This window comes from Oreochromis niloticus, linkage group LG22, assembly GCF_001858045.2.
Source record: "Oreochromis niloticus isolate F11D_XX linkage group LG22, O_niloticus_UMD_NMBU, whole genome shotgun sequence".
Classification (NCBI taxonomy): Eukaryota; Metazoa; Chordata; class Actinopteri; order Cichliformes; family Cichlidae; genus Oreochromis; species Oreochromis niloticus.
The window spans coordinates 2,591,665-2,609,013 of NC_031985.2; the positions used below are offsets into that span (position 1 = coordinate 2,591,665).

Here is a 17,349-nt window from a genome sequence, read left to right on the forward strand (position 1 = left end):
CTTGTTTCCAATCAGCAATACTGTCAACAGCTGGGCCCAGTGTGGCTCTCCACCCTCAGGTGTCCTCTTTGGGTTTTGGTTGTGTCTTGGTTTAGTTGCAACACTGCACTTAGAACATTTAGTCAATAATGGTGCTAAATGCCAGCAAGGCAAAAAATAATTAGCAATCACTTCATTCTATATTTGAATATGTTCACGTCACAAACTCATTCTCACAAAGCAACACAGCAGATTTGAATAAAGCAGCACAACATTTATTGATTAACTGTTAAGAAGAAAATTTAGCAGCGACGGTGTGAGTGAAGCTTTTGTCCAGCAGAGGGCAGCAGTGGCTCTTTTACAAAGGAGGTGAGGCGGTACCTGCAGAAAACAGGCAGAAGGTCGGAAATATTAAAGTTTACTCATAGTCCTGTAAAGATGAACAAAAATAAACCATGCCAAACATTTTGTGCCGTACTATAAGTCAAAGTCAGATCTTTACAGCCCCAAAGCTGCAGCTTCATATTTGTATCTGCACGCAGCACTGATGATGAGGCGCTTTTAATGGATGATCTTTCCAAGAGTCAGGATTTACAGCTGAGAAAAGCGCCGTATATTTAAATAAAGACAGTGGATCAATAGTTAAACACGTTAACAGTTCTGTAAAACATTATGTGTATTGACTGTGCTGCTCTGTGTCCTGTAGTCTGGGAGCTCATTGATCCGTGTAATCAATGAGACACGACAGCGTTAGATCACCGCTGCTGAGGACAATGTTCCATTATTAACGAGGAAGTGCACAGCGAGTGATACTTAATCAGTGGATTTTACATCCACGAAGCTTCCAGCAGTCAGTTATTCAAACGACCTCAAAACATGTCCAAATCTCATCGTGAGCAAGACGCTCACAAACGGAGGCCTCACATGCTTTGCTCAAGGGCACTTCTACTGAATATGCAGTGAGAAAGAGAAGTGATTAGTCTTTTTATAGTCTACTTTTTAACCTTTATGTTTTCCCTCACTGGGAATTTAATTACTTTGTGATTAAAGAACTAAAAACGGACATTATAATAAGCCCATCAAGACAAAGAACCTCATTAGCGGCTCTTATTGCTCGTTCTTGTGTCACGTGTGCTTTAATGTAACCGCTGTCTCGGGTGATTGATTTTAAATGAAGCCCAATTGTGAAATAAGCTTTTAAATTTAGGACAAACATTTCCCATACAAAGGTTATTAATGAGCTGCTATTTTCTACATTCTCAGAAAGATTAATGAAATTATATTGTGAACGTCAGCTGCTTTAGATCTACTTAGATCTACAGACACAAATCAGTAGATATGAAGCCAAACAAACAAACGGTATGTTTGTTTGTTTGGCTTCATATCTACTGATTTGTGTCCATGCACATCAAATTTTCCAATTTTTCCAAGTCGATGAGGTTGGTGTGGTTTCACCACTCACACAGAGACCAGTTTGATAAAAAGTGAACCACACTCTTTGGTATCAATGAATCACTCACCTGCTGGGTAAAAGCACCAGTTCTTCCTGTTCCTTGTCATATTGCTCTGCCAGCCTATATGACAGCATTACTCCAGCTTTGGAGTTGTCTGACTTACTCATCTGAATCTTCTTCTCTCAGCCCCAGATCCTCCTCCCAGACTCCAGCCTGCATCTCTGTGTTAGGAAGATGGGCCGGGGGGACCCAGCTCCATCTAACTTATTCAGAATATGTTGCAACTTTTATTTGAGTCACTTGCATTTGTGAGTTTTGGTTCAGTTTTGAACAGCTTGGTTAGCTTTAATTAGAGTTACCATTTATTTATTTTTTTGCTATCAGTGGTGAAGACAAGAAACAAAAGTGAGCTCCAGAAAGAAAGAAAATAATGTGGCTGACAGAGCTGGCTCTGTTTTAACATGTAGACAAAGGAGCAACATGTAACACGAACACTTAATTCAACTGAGACAGAAGATTGTTTTTACACTTGGATCTTTGGGAATCAGCTTTACTCAGCACTCAAAACAAACTCAGAACTGCTGTAACCTGCTGTAACCTGCTGTAACCTGCCCGTCCTGGTTTACTTCACATTATAAGTTTGTAGCTTGCCATTCACACATCACATGCAGTGAGATGCTCAGAAAAGACATAGAACTCCGACGTCCTGCAGGTTTTAGATGTGTCCTTGATCCAACACAGCTGATTTAAACGGCTAAATGACGTCCTCGACATGTCTTGAAGTTCTCCAGAGGCCTGGGAATGAACTAGTCATTTGATTCAGGTCTGTTGGCCCAGGGTGAGATCTAAAACCTGCAGGACACCAGCCCTCGAGGCCTGGAGTTCCTCCACCCCTGCTTTAAACTGTGAACAAAGAACACTTCAAATAGTCTAAAACACACTGAAATTCAGTGGTTTTCCATTTTCTACTTGTATGAAATCAAGGAACTTCACTGGGGCCCCACTACACACACACACACACACACACACACACACACACACACACAGATACAGACACACACACACACACACAGACACAGACACACACACACACACACACACACACACACACACACACAGACAGACAGACACACACACACACACAGACACACACACACACACACACACACACACACACACACACACACACACACACACACAGACAGTTTGCCACATGGAGTGGAACAGCGTAAACGCTGCGTGTTCGTTTCATGATGAAAGCACCTTTGCAAGTCTTCAAATGTCACTGTGGAGAAAAATGTTAACCAGCAGCTTGACGCAGGTACTGAATGGTAACAGCTCACACCTTTAACACTTCTCAACACTTTAATAATAACTCTGAGCTGTTATTAAACTGCTGCAGAGATCCAGGCTTTAATCCAAGGATATTGCCTTTGAGGAAACATCTGCTGACCATGTTAGTCCTGCGGCAGGTTGCCATCCTGCCCAGAGTGTACCCTGCATCTCGCTCCAGCGCCCCTCCCAGCCATGAACCGAAGTGGAAGAAAATAAATGAATGGAACCACTAACACAATCTGCTCACTGTTACTTCTGGTTAAATTTGGAAATAACTGGAAAAGTCACCATATAAACAAAACAGTGTGAGTCACAATGTGTCCAGTGAAAAAGCCCAAGATGGAAGCTGACTATAAAACTCCTTTATGGATGAGCAGTTACAGAGCTGACGCCCACATATGCCCTAAACTGCTTTGAAGTCATATACTTTACAACCACAGATCCTTGCTTAATTTGAATGTTTCCAGGTAAATAAAAGAAACATATGAGACGTGTTGTGTTATAGGAGTTCGTGACCTGTGGGTCACTGTGTCAAAGGTTAAGAGCTTGTTTTGTTTTGCAGGGCTGAACTTTAGCTGATGGCAGGAAATCGCACCATATCATCCGTTCCCAGTACAGTGTTCCCAGTACAGTGTCACATCTGCTCTCAACAGCAACAACTTCATAATTAAGAAAACTGTTAAGTCCAAGATCTTCCAGAAATTCCCATAATTAAATTCACCTTTCTAGCTGAAAGAAATATTAAAACCTACATCAAAATGTAGAAGAAGGAAGTCACATAAAACAATTAACATTTGTGTCCATCTTAATAAAATGAAATATTTGACAGGAAAAGTAAATAAATGATCATCGTTTGATCCTGATACCAGAGTCCTGAGAAATGACTAAATATTATCTCCAAGGTGACACGACGCACAGACTTTGTACTTTTATTTATTGTTTGTTTTGTAATAAATTCATCAAATGCAAATCTTGCTCCTGGATTCTTTTTGATGCATTTAAAAGAGCTTTACTTATTTATTTATTACTTAATGATTAGTTATTTATTCATTTTGTTCCTCCAGAAACAAACATCGAGTCTCTTGGTATAAATGAAATGGCACAAATGTCTTCTGGTTTGTTTACACTGTCACCTTCATATCACTCCAGGATTAAATCACTTTTTATTCTAACTGGTATTATTGGCAAAAATGTAGTTTAGACCAAGATAATGTTAACGGTGTGAAACCGGATATTACCTGATTCTATTGATCTGTTTTTCAAGGCAACAGCTGTCCGTGTATCTTTGTAGTTTTATCTTCAGTTTAACGAGCTCTGTTGGCTGTTAGCCTCATGACCAACTCACTGATGAGTAATCTGAACTCAAGATTTTACCTCCAGACATTAGAGAGGAATGTGGACGTATCTGTGGAATGTGGATTTATCTCCCACATGCTGTTGTTGTTGTAGTATAACAATGATTACGACCACATGTCTCCTCCTTCCGTGTGACTCAATTGACAAGTTTAAACCAAGTGACAACCTCAGGGCTGAAACAGAAGTGGCAAATGCTGCAGTTCCTCTGATGGCCACTTGAAGCTACCTATAAAGGTGTAACAAGGAAGTCAAGAACCCTCATTACATGAGGCTCAGAGAAAATACTTCACACAGCACATGTTTTAGGGCATTTCATGCTCCAAAGGGGATTGAATAATATGGACAAAAACTCAGTGGTCACTGCTCTGTGCTGACTGGTGGAAATCTCCACTGCTCTGTCCATCAGAGCAGAAATGATCGTTGTGTTTCCCCTTCCTCTCCACCTGCAGCTGCTCCTCCAGTCTGCATGGCAACCAGGCTGAAGCTCAGTCCCATTTACAAGCAAAAACCTTGCTAAATCCTTCACGTCGCCGCTCGCTTCCTTATAATGTCGCCAAGAGCTGCCAAATGATTGAGTGTTTTTTTTCTTCTGAAACTACACGGTGCAAAACTGTTAATGCAGAAATCACCTGTATTATCACACAGTAACTTTCAGTGGTACAAAAGCTGAAACTGAAAGCTCATAGATCCTCAGGAACAGTGAGTTCTGTTTGAGGTGATGGCAACACAAAGCTTGATATCTTCCTCCAGCGCAGGAGCACAAGCTTTGTTTTCTGCTCTCCAAACAAAGTGCATGCAAGCAAAGTCTGCCAGCAGGTAAACATGCATGCAGAGTGTGCATGATGCCACTGTGTCTACAGACAGAAAGCACAAGGTTTACAGTACTAAAAATCTAGCACCGCAATGCAGATTCATCTATGTGCAACAGTCTGTTTATAGAGATTAGTGCAATAATGAAATCCCCTCTTGCTATGGGATATAGAAGAGCTCCCATGCACTATTTGATTTTTTGTGACAATAATTGTTTAACAGCTCATGAATAAGAAATAAAAATGTACTGTGAGATTTCTACAGTTTGGAGTATCACTGTTATTTTTCATTTTTTACATTTTACTACATGTCGCCTCTTGTCTCCTGCTGATGGCTGGTTTGTTTGTTTGAGGGTTTAATATTTAACTCGGTCACGCACGTCTATTTCTAACCAGCTGACTACCCTCCCTTTCAGATCACAGGTCCAATAACTGAGTACTGAAGTGAGAAAACTGATAGGTGTCATCAAGCCTGTGCAGAGTCTCACTTGAAGCCAGACAACACTCAGAGTCTGATGGTCTGTTGGTGTGCACCTTTGAAGGTTGTCGTCTTCTGCATTCATCTTCTGCATTTTGCTTTTGTTGGACTTGAACAGAGATGGGACCTCGTACAGGAGGTAAGAACATCTCGCTTACAGCAGAGACATGACTGTCAGCAACGTCACAAACAACAAATAAGATACAAGAAATTTAAAAAGTTGTAAGAAAGTCAAAGGTCAGAGTTTTAGTATTTTATTTATTTATTTTTAGTCTCAGAGCTGTTCGTATCAAGTCAATAACAGTAATCTTCTTAGTTTCTCCCACAAGAGCTGGTTTTCCATCAGTGGCTGGCAGATGGTACTCCTGCATGTGTCACTGATGCAGCATAATTAGAGTTAATAGAGAGCAGCTTGTGTGGTTAATTTGTATTATGACCTTTAAAAATAATGTTTCTTTTACATTTTTATTAAAAAATAATTGTCTTGTTATGACACAACTGCATGTACTGATGCTCGCGTGGATACTTCTCACGTTTACTTCACTACATGAGGAAGACAGTAAATTATTATCGTGCAGAGGAAGTACTGTGATGATTCAAAGACAACCATTTCCTTCATGAAGCAAATAAACACACTTTATTGTTTTACTGTCATTTTCTTATCCAGGTGAATCTTCACTGAGTCAGCTGTTCTTAATAAAACGACCTAACCGTGGATCTCTGTGTGATGGAGTGGAGAGTCCACAAACACTGAGCCTATAGCATCGCATTGTGTTCTAATACATTTATGGAAATAAATAAACGGAGATGACCAGATTTAAAAAGTGACCCAGAGGTTTCGGGCAGAATCAGTTTTATCACAAATTATTACATATGTCACCACATTTGCTTCAACACATTAACAGAGTTTTACACTTCAAGTCCCCTCAGATTTATTTTCTGTGTGGAAGTTTGATCTTTGAAGCATCTGCAACACTCGCAGCGTTCCTGTAGCGCTGGTTTGGGCTCATCCTTCATCATCACTGTGAGAGTTCATATTTTTACAGACACAATGTTTCAAAGACTGTAAGGATGAGGGAGCAGAGCGTCCTACACTTTCTCACGCTCAGCTAATCGTGTAATGATTACGACCCCCGGGCCTCACATGTTAATGGTTTAACCTCTTAACTCATAGCAACCTCAAGAAACCTTGTTTCTTCTTTATACTAAGTATATAGTTTCTACTAAGTTTTTTATGTTTTTAATGTTACTGTTACAACTTTAACCACTTCTTCAGTCTAAAACTGCTTCTCCGTTTTCATGACAACTGCACCAGAGCAAACATGGTTTCAGACTTATGCGCTAAAAAAAGGATGAAATGAATGAATCTGTGTTAAACTCATCAGAAACTAAGACGGGTTTCATCTCGTGGTCTGGGGTGAATGCAGCAGCGAGGCGCTCATCACACTGCCTCGTCTCACAGCAGAAGGAACAACTCCATCAGCACCATGAACTCTGTTAGCCCCGCTTATCTCTGCTATTTAAAGAAGCTTCTTATCAAAGCATGTTTGAACTGAATTGTTGGAAGTTAAATTAAGGAAGTCAAACACAGAACTGGGTCAGCTTTATTATTGAAAACATGGAAGTCTCCATCTCATCACTTCAACACTTACCTTCTGTCCTGGGCCAGGTTTCCCTGAGGGGTGGGGCAGTGAGGGGACAAGCAAAAAAATATGCATACATATCCATTATTGCTACAATATGTATATTTTAATTCATTTAAAGGTGACTTATTGTGAATAATCTGCCTCTGTATAATATCTCTAATGTGGTCATGTTAGGCACACAGCTCTGACTCAGAAAGCTCGCCTGCTGTTCAGACCTGTTTGTGACCTGCAGATGGTCAGAGCAGCGCTGCCTAAACGGAGAGTCGGCTCAGAGGGCAAAGAACTAAAATAACTTGTTTCAGGGAGCAAACTATGAGATTCAACCAAACACAAGTAAAAAAATAAATACTGATTATTTTGTACTGGGAATCATGCAGAGCTGCTCTAGTAAATCAGAGCAGGAACTCAAGATGTTCATGTCAATATTCATTTGGTAAATAACTCAAATTTTTTTGCTGAAATGTGAAATATAATCAACAGAATATTAAGGTTATAGAAACCTGTCTGTCTCCATCAGTCACGTCATCCAAGGATGTGAAAGCTGTCACAGGTGGATGTGGTGGAGGTTGCGGTGGAGGTCAGGGAGAAGCCCGGATGAGAAGCTGCAGTGATGGAAACATATACACCAGAGGACTAGTCGGTCTCCCCAGCACCTCCTCCTCCACCTCCCTGGTGCTCTCCAACCCCAAATCTGGTAATAAAAATGCTCAACAACTGTAGAGATGAAGGAACTGCTTTAGACCTCCACACGTCTTCTTTTCTTCACCAAAAATAGAAACTAAACTGTTTATAGTGATAAAAATCTGCCAGATCAAACATGGAAAGTGACCCACTGTGGCGACTCCTCGTGAATAAGGGAGCAGCCAAAAGCAGCTTGCATTAAATATAAAATGTCTTTTACTTTTGTCTCAGTTCTCAAGAGACCAGTGAGCACAGAGGAGCTACAAGAACCAGGAGGACCCTACATCAGGAAAACCTTCACGGTAAATTCATTTTACACACTTGAAAGACTTTTCTATTAATCTGAGGGAAAAACTTGTAATATTTTTTTTACAGTACAAGAGAAAAATGACCGAATGGGACACCTTGTTTCTTTAAAAATGCTGTTCTATTATTTGAATGTGAACATGTTTCAAAGATGATTGTAAATGGTGTTCGTGCTGGAGTGAGTGTAACAGGTGTCAGGAAAGACAAATGCTTCACAGGCTTCATGAATAAAACACTGGATGAGAAAGACGATGTCTTTTTCTCACTTTCTGTGTAAACGACTTTTTTCCATAGCACATGCACTGCAGATAAATGCATGACTGTCATCTGTATGTCTGCAGATTGTGGGTGATGCAGTGGGCTGGGGGTTCGTGGTCAGAGGAAACAGGCCGTGTCACATCCAGGCCGTGGAGCCTCAGGGTCCAGCTGCTCTCGCAGGGATGAAGGTAAGCGTGACAGGGTATGTGGCTACTAAAGGAAGCCCGGTCACAGCCAAAGCAGTTAGAAGTACAGGAAGAAGCTACTGCTGTGAATTTATGCACAAAATATCTTTATATTGTGCTGAAGAGATGCCAACTGAAGCTGAACTAGGATTGGACTGTTCTGTTGTTTGTACCTCAACATGGTGATGGGCTGGCAAAAAGCCAACTCTTTTAAGGAAATGATGCTGATTTCAGCAGAGAACACTTGAAAAAGTTCTTACTTCCTGTCTCGTGTCCTGATCCGCAGGTTCGCCAGTTTGTGGTTTCAGTCAACGGCCTCAGCGTTCTCGATCTGGACTACCGGACAGTCAGCTATCTGATCCTAACGGGACCCAGAACTGTGGTGATGGAAGTAATGGAAGAGGCTGAAAACTGAGATTGGAGTTATGTGACCTACACGTGCCCTGTTTGAGTTTTTCCTACAAAGACTGCAAAGATGCATTAATGAAAGAGGAGAACCGTTTGTTAGGGATAACACGGGAAGTCTTTTGTTTTTAAACTGTCGCTGAACTGATGATGGGTACGGTTGTTTTCAGAAGGGACACTTTTGTATATTTGAAAGATGATTTTGCAACATCTGAGTAGCTTCATCAGGAATGAGTCTGGCTCCGATCCAGAGAGTAGAATTTATCAGTGATGTGCGATCAGTTAAAGTGGTGAAATGTTTCTATTGAAATAAATGTTCAGCCATGAAATATTTTTTCATACATGCACTGTGGACAGGATATTTTCCACAGTTATTTCCCCATGTAGCATGCATGCTGCAGGAAATAATGATGCAAAGCTGCTGAATGCAGTGTGTAGGAGGCGGCACACATGATGCCAGCTTTCCTCCGGTACAGCTGTGCTGTTCAGACATCGTCACGACCAGTGTTGGTCAAGTTACTTGAAAAAAGTAATCAGTAACTAATTACTGATTACTTCCCCCAAAAGTAATCCCGTTACTTTACTGATTACTTATTTTCAATAGTAATTAATTACTTAGTTACTTAGTTACTTTTGAAAAACACGATTTACAACCTGAATAGGTGATAAAGCGATAGATCTTTCAGCCCAATTCTACTTTTTCTGCATAATCCATCATACAAAATGTAATCAAATGGAAACGTCTCTTTTTAAAACTTGTTTTATTAGTTTTAATCTTTTAACTTTATGCATCAAGCAAAAATTTAATTATATGCAACATTCTCTGACTGGAAGAAATTTGTTTAACATTTAAACCTATTTTCTGCACATTCCAGCACATAAAATAAAATATGTTTTTGTGTTTACACTCACTCTTTCAAATAGATGCAAGTAAAACACAGCAGAAAATAAATAAAATCAAAGACTAGCGGTCCTGTTGCTCTATTTTCACCTGTAAAGCAGGAGTGGGGTAGGCGGAGGAGGTTTACCCTGGTGCAGGTGTGCTGCAGCGGTCAGTGGAAGAATCCGCGAGTTTCTCTGTGAATTTCACATTACAGTCGTAGCGCACTCGCTGCTTGCTTGGAAGTTTAGGGGTTTTTTCGCTGTAAAAAGAAGTTTTCTTCCCACGCAGTGAACAGTGAACACTAATGTTTTTGTTACTTTTTATGGAATCAAACTCAAAATAAGGTCAGTACTTCCACGCTTTAAACGCTGCACGCTCATACTCTCTCTGCACTTGATATATTATCCATTGTTGATCTGCAGACAGCTGTTGTCACGAACGTCGCACTCGCTTACGTCACTGTCATGAGACGTTCTGGCAAAAAATCACGGTTTTAGTAACGCAGTAACGCAGCGTTCCTACGGGAAAGTAATGGTAATCTAATTACCGTTTTTGCAATGGTAATCCCTTACATTACTCGTTACTTGAAAAAAGTAATCAAATTATAGTAACGCGTTACAAGTAACGCGTTACTGCCCGTCTCTGGTCACCACAAGTTACTAGCAACAATGTCTTTCCCCTAAAACTAGTAATTTGTATTATTAATTAATATATTGTCTTTGTCTAACGATAGCAGGCCCTTTTATTATATTAACTAAATGCACTCTGGCTCAGTGAGTCCAATGAGAATAACAGTGGACAGGAGAAAACGTTGGTTTATATCACAATGTTGAACGCGTTTATTTCCAGGCGTTTTGAGACACGCCTGCATGCTGTCGACTTACACAGAGTCTCCTGAAGTGACATGATGTTGACAACAGTTGTTGTTTTTTTTTACTGTGACGGGTTGGACTTTTAACCCCACGCGCCACCTCACTTCCTCGTCCACACACAAATACATTACTTACGTCCATCACAAGAGTGCTTACACACACCTGAATTACCCCCCATCTACCCACCCACCCACTGACACACACACACACACACACAGGAAAAAGCACGCCTGGAAACGCACACTCTTCCTGCTCTTTAGCCCTTCAATGTGTTTACCTTTCCATCTACTCGTGTCTGATTCCCAGAAAAGAAGCTTCGAGTATAAAGAAGAAGTGTGAAGTAGATCAAGTTGAACTTACTGACGGAGTAACTGCACTGCTTAGTGTCTCTTATTCTTTTATCTTTTTATACCTGTTTTTATAACGTGCCTGTGAGAGAGCGAGTCTGTGGGATATTCCTCTATTAATATGTAAAGCCTCTCGGCAGGCAGCATTTTGCTCTCTGCGGGAGGATCCTGGAGACTCGGTGAGTCTTTTGGTTCCTCTTATGTCGTTAACGCCGGTTTTCATGCAGACAGTTTGAAGGATCATTGTTTAAAATGATTGATTGAGAAACTGAATTTTTTAAATGTGTTTAACTTTTTCATTTTCCAACAGAAGCAATCAATATTTAATGTGTAACTGTATATATTACCCTTTTGCTTAATTATTTTTAATTTGCTTCAAATTACTGTTTCCTTTCTTTTGTTTGTGCATGTTTAATTGCTTGTATTTCAGTTTCGTTGTGACTGTAAATAAGCTTTGATTTTTTTTAATGCTGAATACAAATAAAACCCTTCAGAGAGAAAGACACGCTCTCCTGTTGTATTCTTTATAGTAATTAAAGCTCATTAGCATCAGTTGGAAGACGTGTTTTTGTTTTTGTAACAGAAATGTTACAAAAATGTTCTAAGAACTACAAATGTCATACAAATAGTATAAGCCAATCAGATTTATGCAAAGCAAAATAAAATAAAATATATTGATCGATTTATGCTTAACTGTTTGTTTCCAGTAACTTTCAGTCTAACTAAAGTCATTACAGATAATCTCATCCTCCCACTGATGACTAATAATTAACTGTTCATCTCAAGAGTTTCTTGGTTAAACGAAAGTTAGAAAAAACAGCCAGTTCATAAAAACAGGCTTTAATGATCTCAGAGCTGCTGTTCCAAGAAGAAGTGATATTACAGTCGACCCGAGGAGCAAAGGTCACTATCTTCTGTTTCACTGCACTTTTAACCCTTTATCCCTGCGGCTGCTGACAGGGGCGAGTGTGAGAGCTTTGTTTCACCTTTTCAGCGTCACTTTCATTCTCCCCCGCGCCCTCTCATCACTACCACAGCTTTTACCTCAAGTGTTCACACTTCACTAATGGCAGATCTTTCTCATATTGTCATATTCAGGTTCTTGCCCTTGTCTCAAGAATGGCATCCTATCCTAAAATGTTCCAGGGAGTTTCAGAAAACTCAGAGTTTTCACTCTGAGCTTGTTGCACACATTCAACACAAACACACAAGTCTGCCAACATGATGTAATACTGTACAGCTCTGGCTGTGAGCACAGGAGCACCTGCTCACTTTAAAACCTTTTGTTTGTGAGAGGAAGATCATTCAGACAAACTTTGTCTTAAAGGAGCTAAAGTGGCTTATTTCAGACAGAGGATGAATCGAAGGGCTCGTGAATTATGCAAAGCTACCTCAGGGCAGATAAATAGTGACATGTATCATCAGGATGAGATTAAAAAAGCCTATTACCAGCCAGTAGGAAGGAAAATAAACCTTAGTAAATACCAAAGCAATAGAGTTTGTTATAAACTACTGCAAGTGATTATAATCAGGTCACAGAGACCGGTGGACAAAGTTAATGACTTCTACAGAAACTGCAGCATCTGATGATGACAGAAACATTCAAGGTTATTAACAAATGGTATCTTAAACAGGCTGACATATTAAAACAAAACACTTGAACACTACAGGACATCAGACCAGCTCAAGTCTGACCGAAGGCTCAGAAGCTACTCGAGTCTACCCAGCATTACAGCAGGCTGTGGTCATATCTAATGTTTTCAATGTCTTGAAAGCATCTGCTTGGCATAATAGTGATTGTTGTATAATAAATTCACTGTCATTATGAAGACTACATGAATGTACTGTCAGAAGAAGCAGCATAGCAATGCTAGAACAGAGTCACATTGGATCCTAGTCAGGATATGATTTCAGAATATTTTACTCTTAATCCCCTGGATCATGTCAGATGTGCTGACAGCTACAGTGGCAGTGATAAAGTGGTGGATAGTATTGCATTTACAGCTGCGTGGCTCTGTTTCAACAACGATCGTGGTTACTGTGATATCTACACCAACAGCAACGTGTTGGATAGTTGGAATAATAACGAGCTGCTAACAGTAAGTGTGTGCAGGCCAAAAGGTCTACTGCCGGGGATTCCCATGATGCATTGAGTTTTTCCTTTCCAGTCACCTTTCTCACTCACTATGTGTTAATAGACCTCTCTGCATTGAATCATATCTGTTATTAATCTCTGTCTCTCTTCCACAGCATGTCTTTATCCCGTCTTCCTTCTCTCACCCCAACCAATCACAGCAGATGGCCCCGCCCCTCCCTGAGCCTGGTTCTTCCTGTTAAAAGGGAGTTTTTCCTTCCCACTGTCGCCAAAGTGCTTGCTCATAGGGGGTCATATGATTGTTGGGTTTTTCTACTGTTGTTTTCATTGAAATTAACCTGCTGAGCTCCCTCTGAACCAGGGCTGAGATGACAAAGAAATGTTTGGTTACTAGATGAAATACTCTTAATCACATATATGCCTCCTGACATCAAAACAGAGAATCTGTAAATAAGCAGCTATTTCTCATTTCAAAAGGTTGATTACTGTTTGCAAAGTGTTTGCAGGTCTCAGAGTATATGCAGGTGCAGCTTTGCAATTGTGTGTGCTGTCTGTTGAACCGTGACTGGCCTCTAAAGTAGCTGCAGTATCGAAAACAATACTTGCAGTTCAAATCTTTAACTTTTAGGTAAGCTCAGAAACTCTCAACAGAAGGGCAGGCTTCCTGTGAAAAGCCAGAAGAGAAGCCAGGATGTAGAAGAGTCCTTCAGACATATATTTGACTAATTACAGCTGAAGCTTTAAGTCAAATACAGAAACAGACTGTAAATATTGAAGCTGTGCTGTCAGTGCTGCAAAAACTATGGATCGCCTTTGTTGCACTGCCCCCTACTGGCAGAACCAAGGACCACCAAAAAGCCTCTTTTTTAATAGTTTATATATATATACTATGAAACTATAAACCATAGTTATTGTTTATAGTTTGCATATTAATAGCTATTAGTAAACACTAATAATAACAGATGCTCTGTGGGGTAATCTGTAGATTATACTCATTGAAGTTTTGTAGAATAGATTATGCAGAATAATTTAATACATACTGCTGTCCCATTGAGACTGATGATGTCTCCCTGTCATCCTTGCAGAGCTGTGTCAGTGTGCTTCATGCAGCCCTCTGTATCCTCGGTGGGGGAGCGCATCATCATTATTTTCCTTTCAGTCACAATCAAGACGTGTTGCCAGACTTTATCTGTGACTCTGCAGGTGAACAGGGTCATATTTTCAGCTTCAGCATGAGCAGAAATATAATTTGTGTTCATTTGAATCTTGTGGTTCAGTCGGTTCATTTATGGCCAACCACAGGCTCCCGTCAGCTGAACAGAACCCTGTCACATAATGAAGCCTTGGCTCGCTGGTTTATCAGTGCACAAGGAGACACTTTGCTTATATTCCCAACAAAGAGTTTGCTTGCACAACATGATCAGACAGAGAAATGTTGGCATAAGAAATCAGCCTGGCTGCAACCAGACAGTCAGGGATGAGTCATGACTTTGACAGCAAATATCTGCTTTTTAGATTCTTTTTTGTCACAAAGATGAAAAAAATGATGTTTCGTGGACACGCCTAATTATGATTATGATTCGTTTATATATATATAATGTCATATATCACACATACTGTACTGTATTTGCACTAGTGCCTATTTAGATTACAGTAAACTCTACTGAGCCTTGTCAGTGTGAGTGTAATATGCTCTGAGGTGCACTGCACTAGTTTGGACAGAAACTCCCATTGAAGAAAACTCAGTAAGACACACTGTTTATTCAAGCTGCTGTTTGAGAGCCATGAAACTCAACATCTGAAGGGGACAAATTTTTCCTGTTAAATATTTATGATTATGATAATCCAAGAGACTCCAGAGACCTCAATTTCTACTGTTAAAAGCAACATGGTCACCAAACAAACCCGTAATATCTGAGGCACAAAAGAAACTTAACCCTCACCTTCAGCACACAAAGCCCATTATTCATTCAAGGCTCTGCACTATCTCAAAGGTAGGGACACCTGCTCATCCAGTGCGGAAACTTCTGTGTGGTTGTTACTATGTTGCCCTAAAATCCCAAAGATGACATGATCAGTGTAGAAATAAGGAATTTGTAGGAAAATGTTGCCTCTTTTTCATTTTAATGCCAACAAAACATTTTTGATTATGTGTTTGTTGAATTTTCTGAGTTTCACTTATTTTAGTATTATGTAGGTCTTAGTTCTTTCATTTTTAAGTCTTTGGTTAGTGGGTTTAATTTATGGCTTTTGTAATGATGGGTTTTGGTTTTGTGTGTTTTCTTTTGGTTTGGTTTAAGTCTTTCATTACTGTTATTAGTTTAAGTAGTGGTTTCCCTAACCCAGCCTTAGGTAGGGGTTATAACCCAGTGTACTCCTAGTGCTGATCACAATCGATGAGCTCTGAGTTCCTTCTTGTTTGCAGTGGTGCTGGACAGATTGTCAGTTGAGGTCAAGCAGGATTTTCTATAAACTATGAGGTTCACAGACGATCTGTACTGATAGTCAGGAGCAGGTGGAAGAGAGACTGGAGAGGTGGAGGAATGAAAGTCGGTGGTTCTGCAGTGGTTTTCCTGGTGTTCCTGCCCCTCCTTTTGTCTCTTTTACATGTTTAGACTTTGACTACTTGTTGTTGCCTTGGTAAATTTTTCAATTCAAATTTATTTATATAAATAACAGTCACCTCAAGATGCTTTATATTGTAAGGTAGACCCTACAATAATACATACAGAGAAAAACCCAACAATCATATGACCCCCTATGAGCAGCACTTTAGCGACAGTGGGAAGGAAAAACTCCCTTTTAACAGGAAGAAACCTCCGGCAGAACCAGGCTCAGGGAGGGGCGGGGCCATCTGCTGTGACCGGTTGGGGTGAGAGAAGGAAGACAGGATAAAGACATGGTTTTTGTGTTTATGTACGTGTCAGTTTCTTTTGATTTGATCCAGTTTTACTTTGAAGTTCAGTTTTGTGTCCTGTGTTAGTTTGACTTCCTGTGTGTCCTCTCCTAATTTCCTGATTGTTTTCACCTTTTGTTGACTGCGTTGTTCAGCGTAAGTTCCTGGTTTTGCCTCCCTGTGTGTTGTGTTTTTGATTTTACCCATTGGATTATTTTTGCATTTGGAAACTGACATCTAGACATTGTAGGGACTACTTTTTGTCGACATAGCTAAGTTGTGACTGACAGCGGCAAAAACAGATGAGTAAACAAATAGTTTAACATTTAACCAACAAGTGTAATTAGTGACATGATTGGGTATAAAAACATAATCACAGACATCATAAAGAGACTGCAAAGATGGAGAAGCATTCACTGCCATGGCAAATAGCTTAGCAGTATTATCATGTAATAATGTTTCCCAATTTTGTATCTGTGGTGTACAATATCATTCAGTCTCTGCGCACGAGGCAAAGTGGTTTTTGAACCCAAAGGCAGCTTTGAAGGAACACAGTTTATTGCTGCAGACACAAACTCAGTTCAAATTCTACTATGCAATGAATAAAAACATTCAACCCACAAATGCTTCTCTGAGCTCATTTAAGACAGGCTAAAGAGAGACTGCCAAACTGTCCTGGGTTTGACCAATCAGACTGAACATGCAAGAGCAGCTTGCAGACCTATGAAGACGCCATTAATGGTAAACTGTTTATAGGGCATCTGGGTTTTTGAGCAGATGACAAAAATCACACATTCTGCATGCATGACTGTGCAGTAAATTTAAAATCCTACAGCTGGAGAAAACTGTGAAAACTGGACCTCAACACTTCCCGAACGTCTACATTTAGTGTTGTGAAAGCTCATCCAGCACCTTTCCTAACCTTGTTTGTTTTTCCAACATGCTGCAGGCATCAACTTCAAAATGAGAATATATTTTTTGAAACAGTAATGAAATTGTCTCACTTTCAACATTTGTTTTGTATTTGTGCTATATTCAGTTTTATATAAGGTATTGGTTTTTTTTCAGAATAGAATAGAATAGAATAGCTTTTTATTGTCACTGTTACAAGAACAGTGAAAGGCAGTTTGGCATCTCTCCATGTGTGTGAAGTACACAGTAGCGTAAGTATTTACACAATGACAAATTTACATTTACACAAGAAAGATATGTACAAGTTATACATACACCTGCAAACATACACGCACATACATACATATATGTTTAAATACATATTTGCATCCGTACATGCATACACACACATATTTCCACATACACGCTTACATCTATATACATACACATACATGCCATCTAAGTAGCAGGTG

The 17,349-nt window shown here is 39.9% G+C and overlaps 1 protein-coding gene across 1 annotated transcript; it reads left to right on the forward strand.

Annotated features, from left to right (window-relative positions):
* The first annotated feature begins 5,348 nt into the window (after nt 1-5,348).
* LOC100709381 (DEP domain-containing mTOR-interacting protein) lies at nt 5,349-9,339 on the forward strand. The gene is made up of 5 exons (XM_005463682.3): nt 5,349-5,550; nt 7,575-7,751; nt 7,970-8,040; nt 8,386-8,490; nt 8,774-9,339. The coding sequence occupies exons 1-5, from the start codon at nt 5,532-5,534 to the stop codon at nt 8,900-8,902; spliced, it is 501 nt and encodes a 166-aa protein (XP_005463739.1). The 5' UTR covers nt 5,349-5,531; the 3' UTR covers nt 8,903-9,339.
* The last annotated feature ends 8,010 nt before the right edge of the window (nt 9,340-17,349 follow it).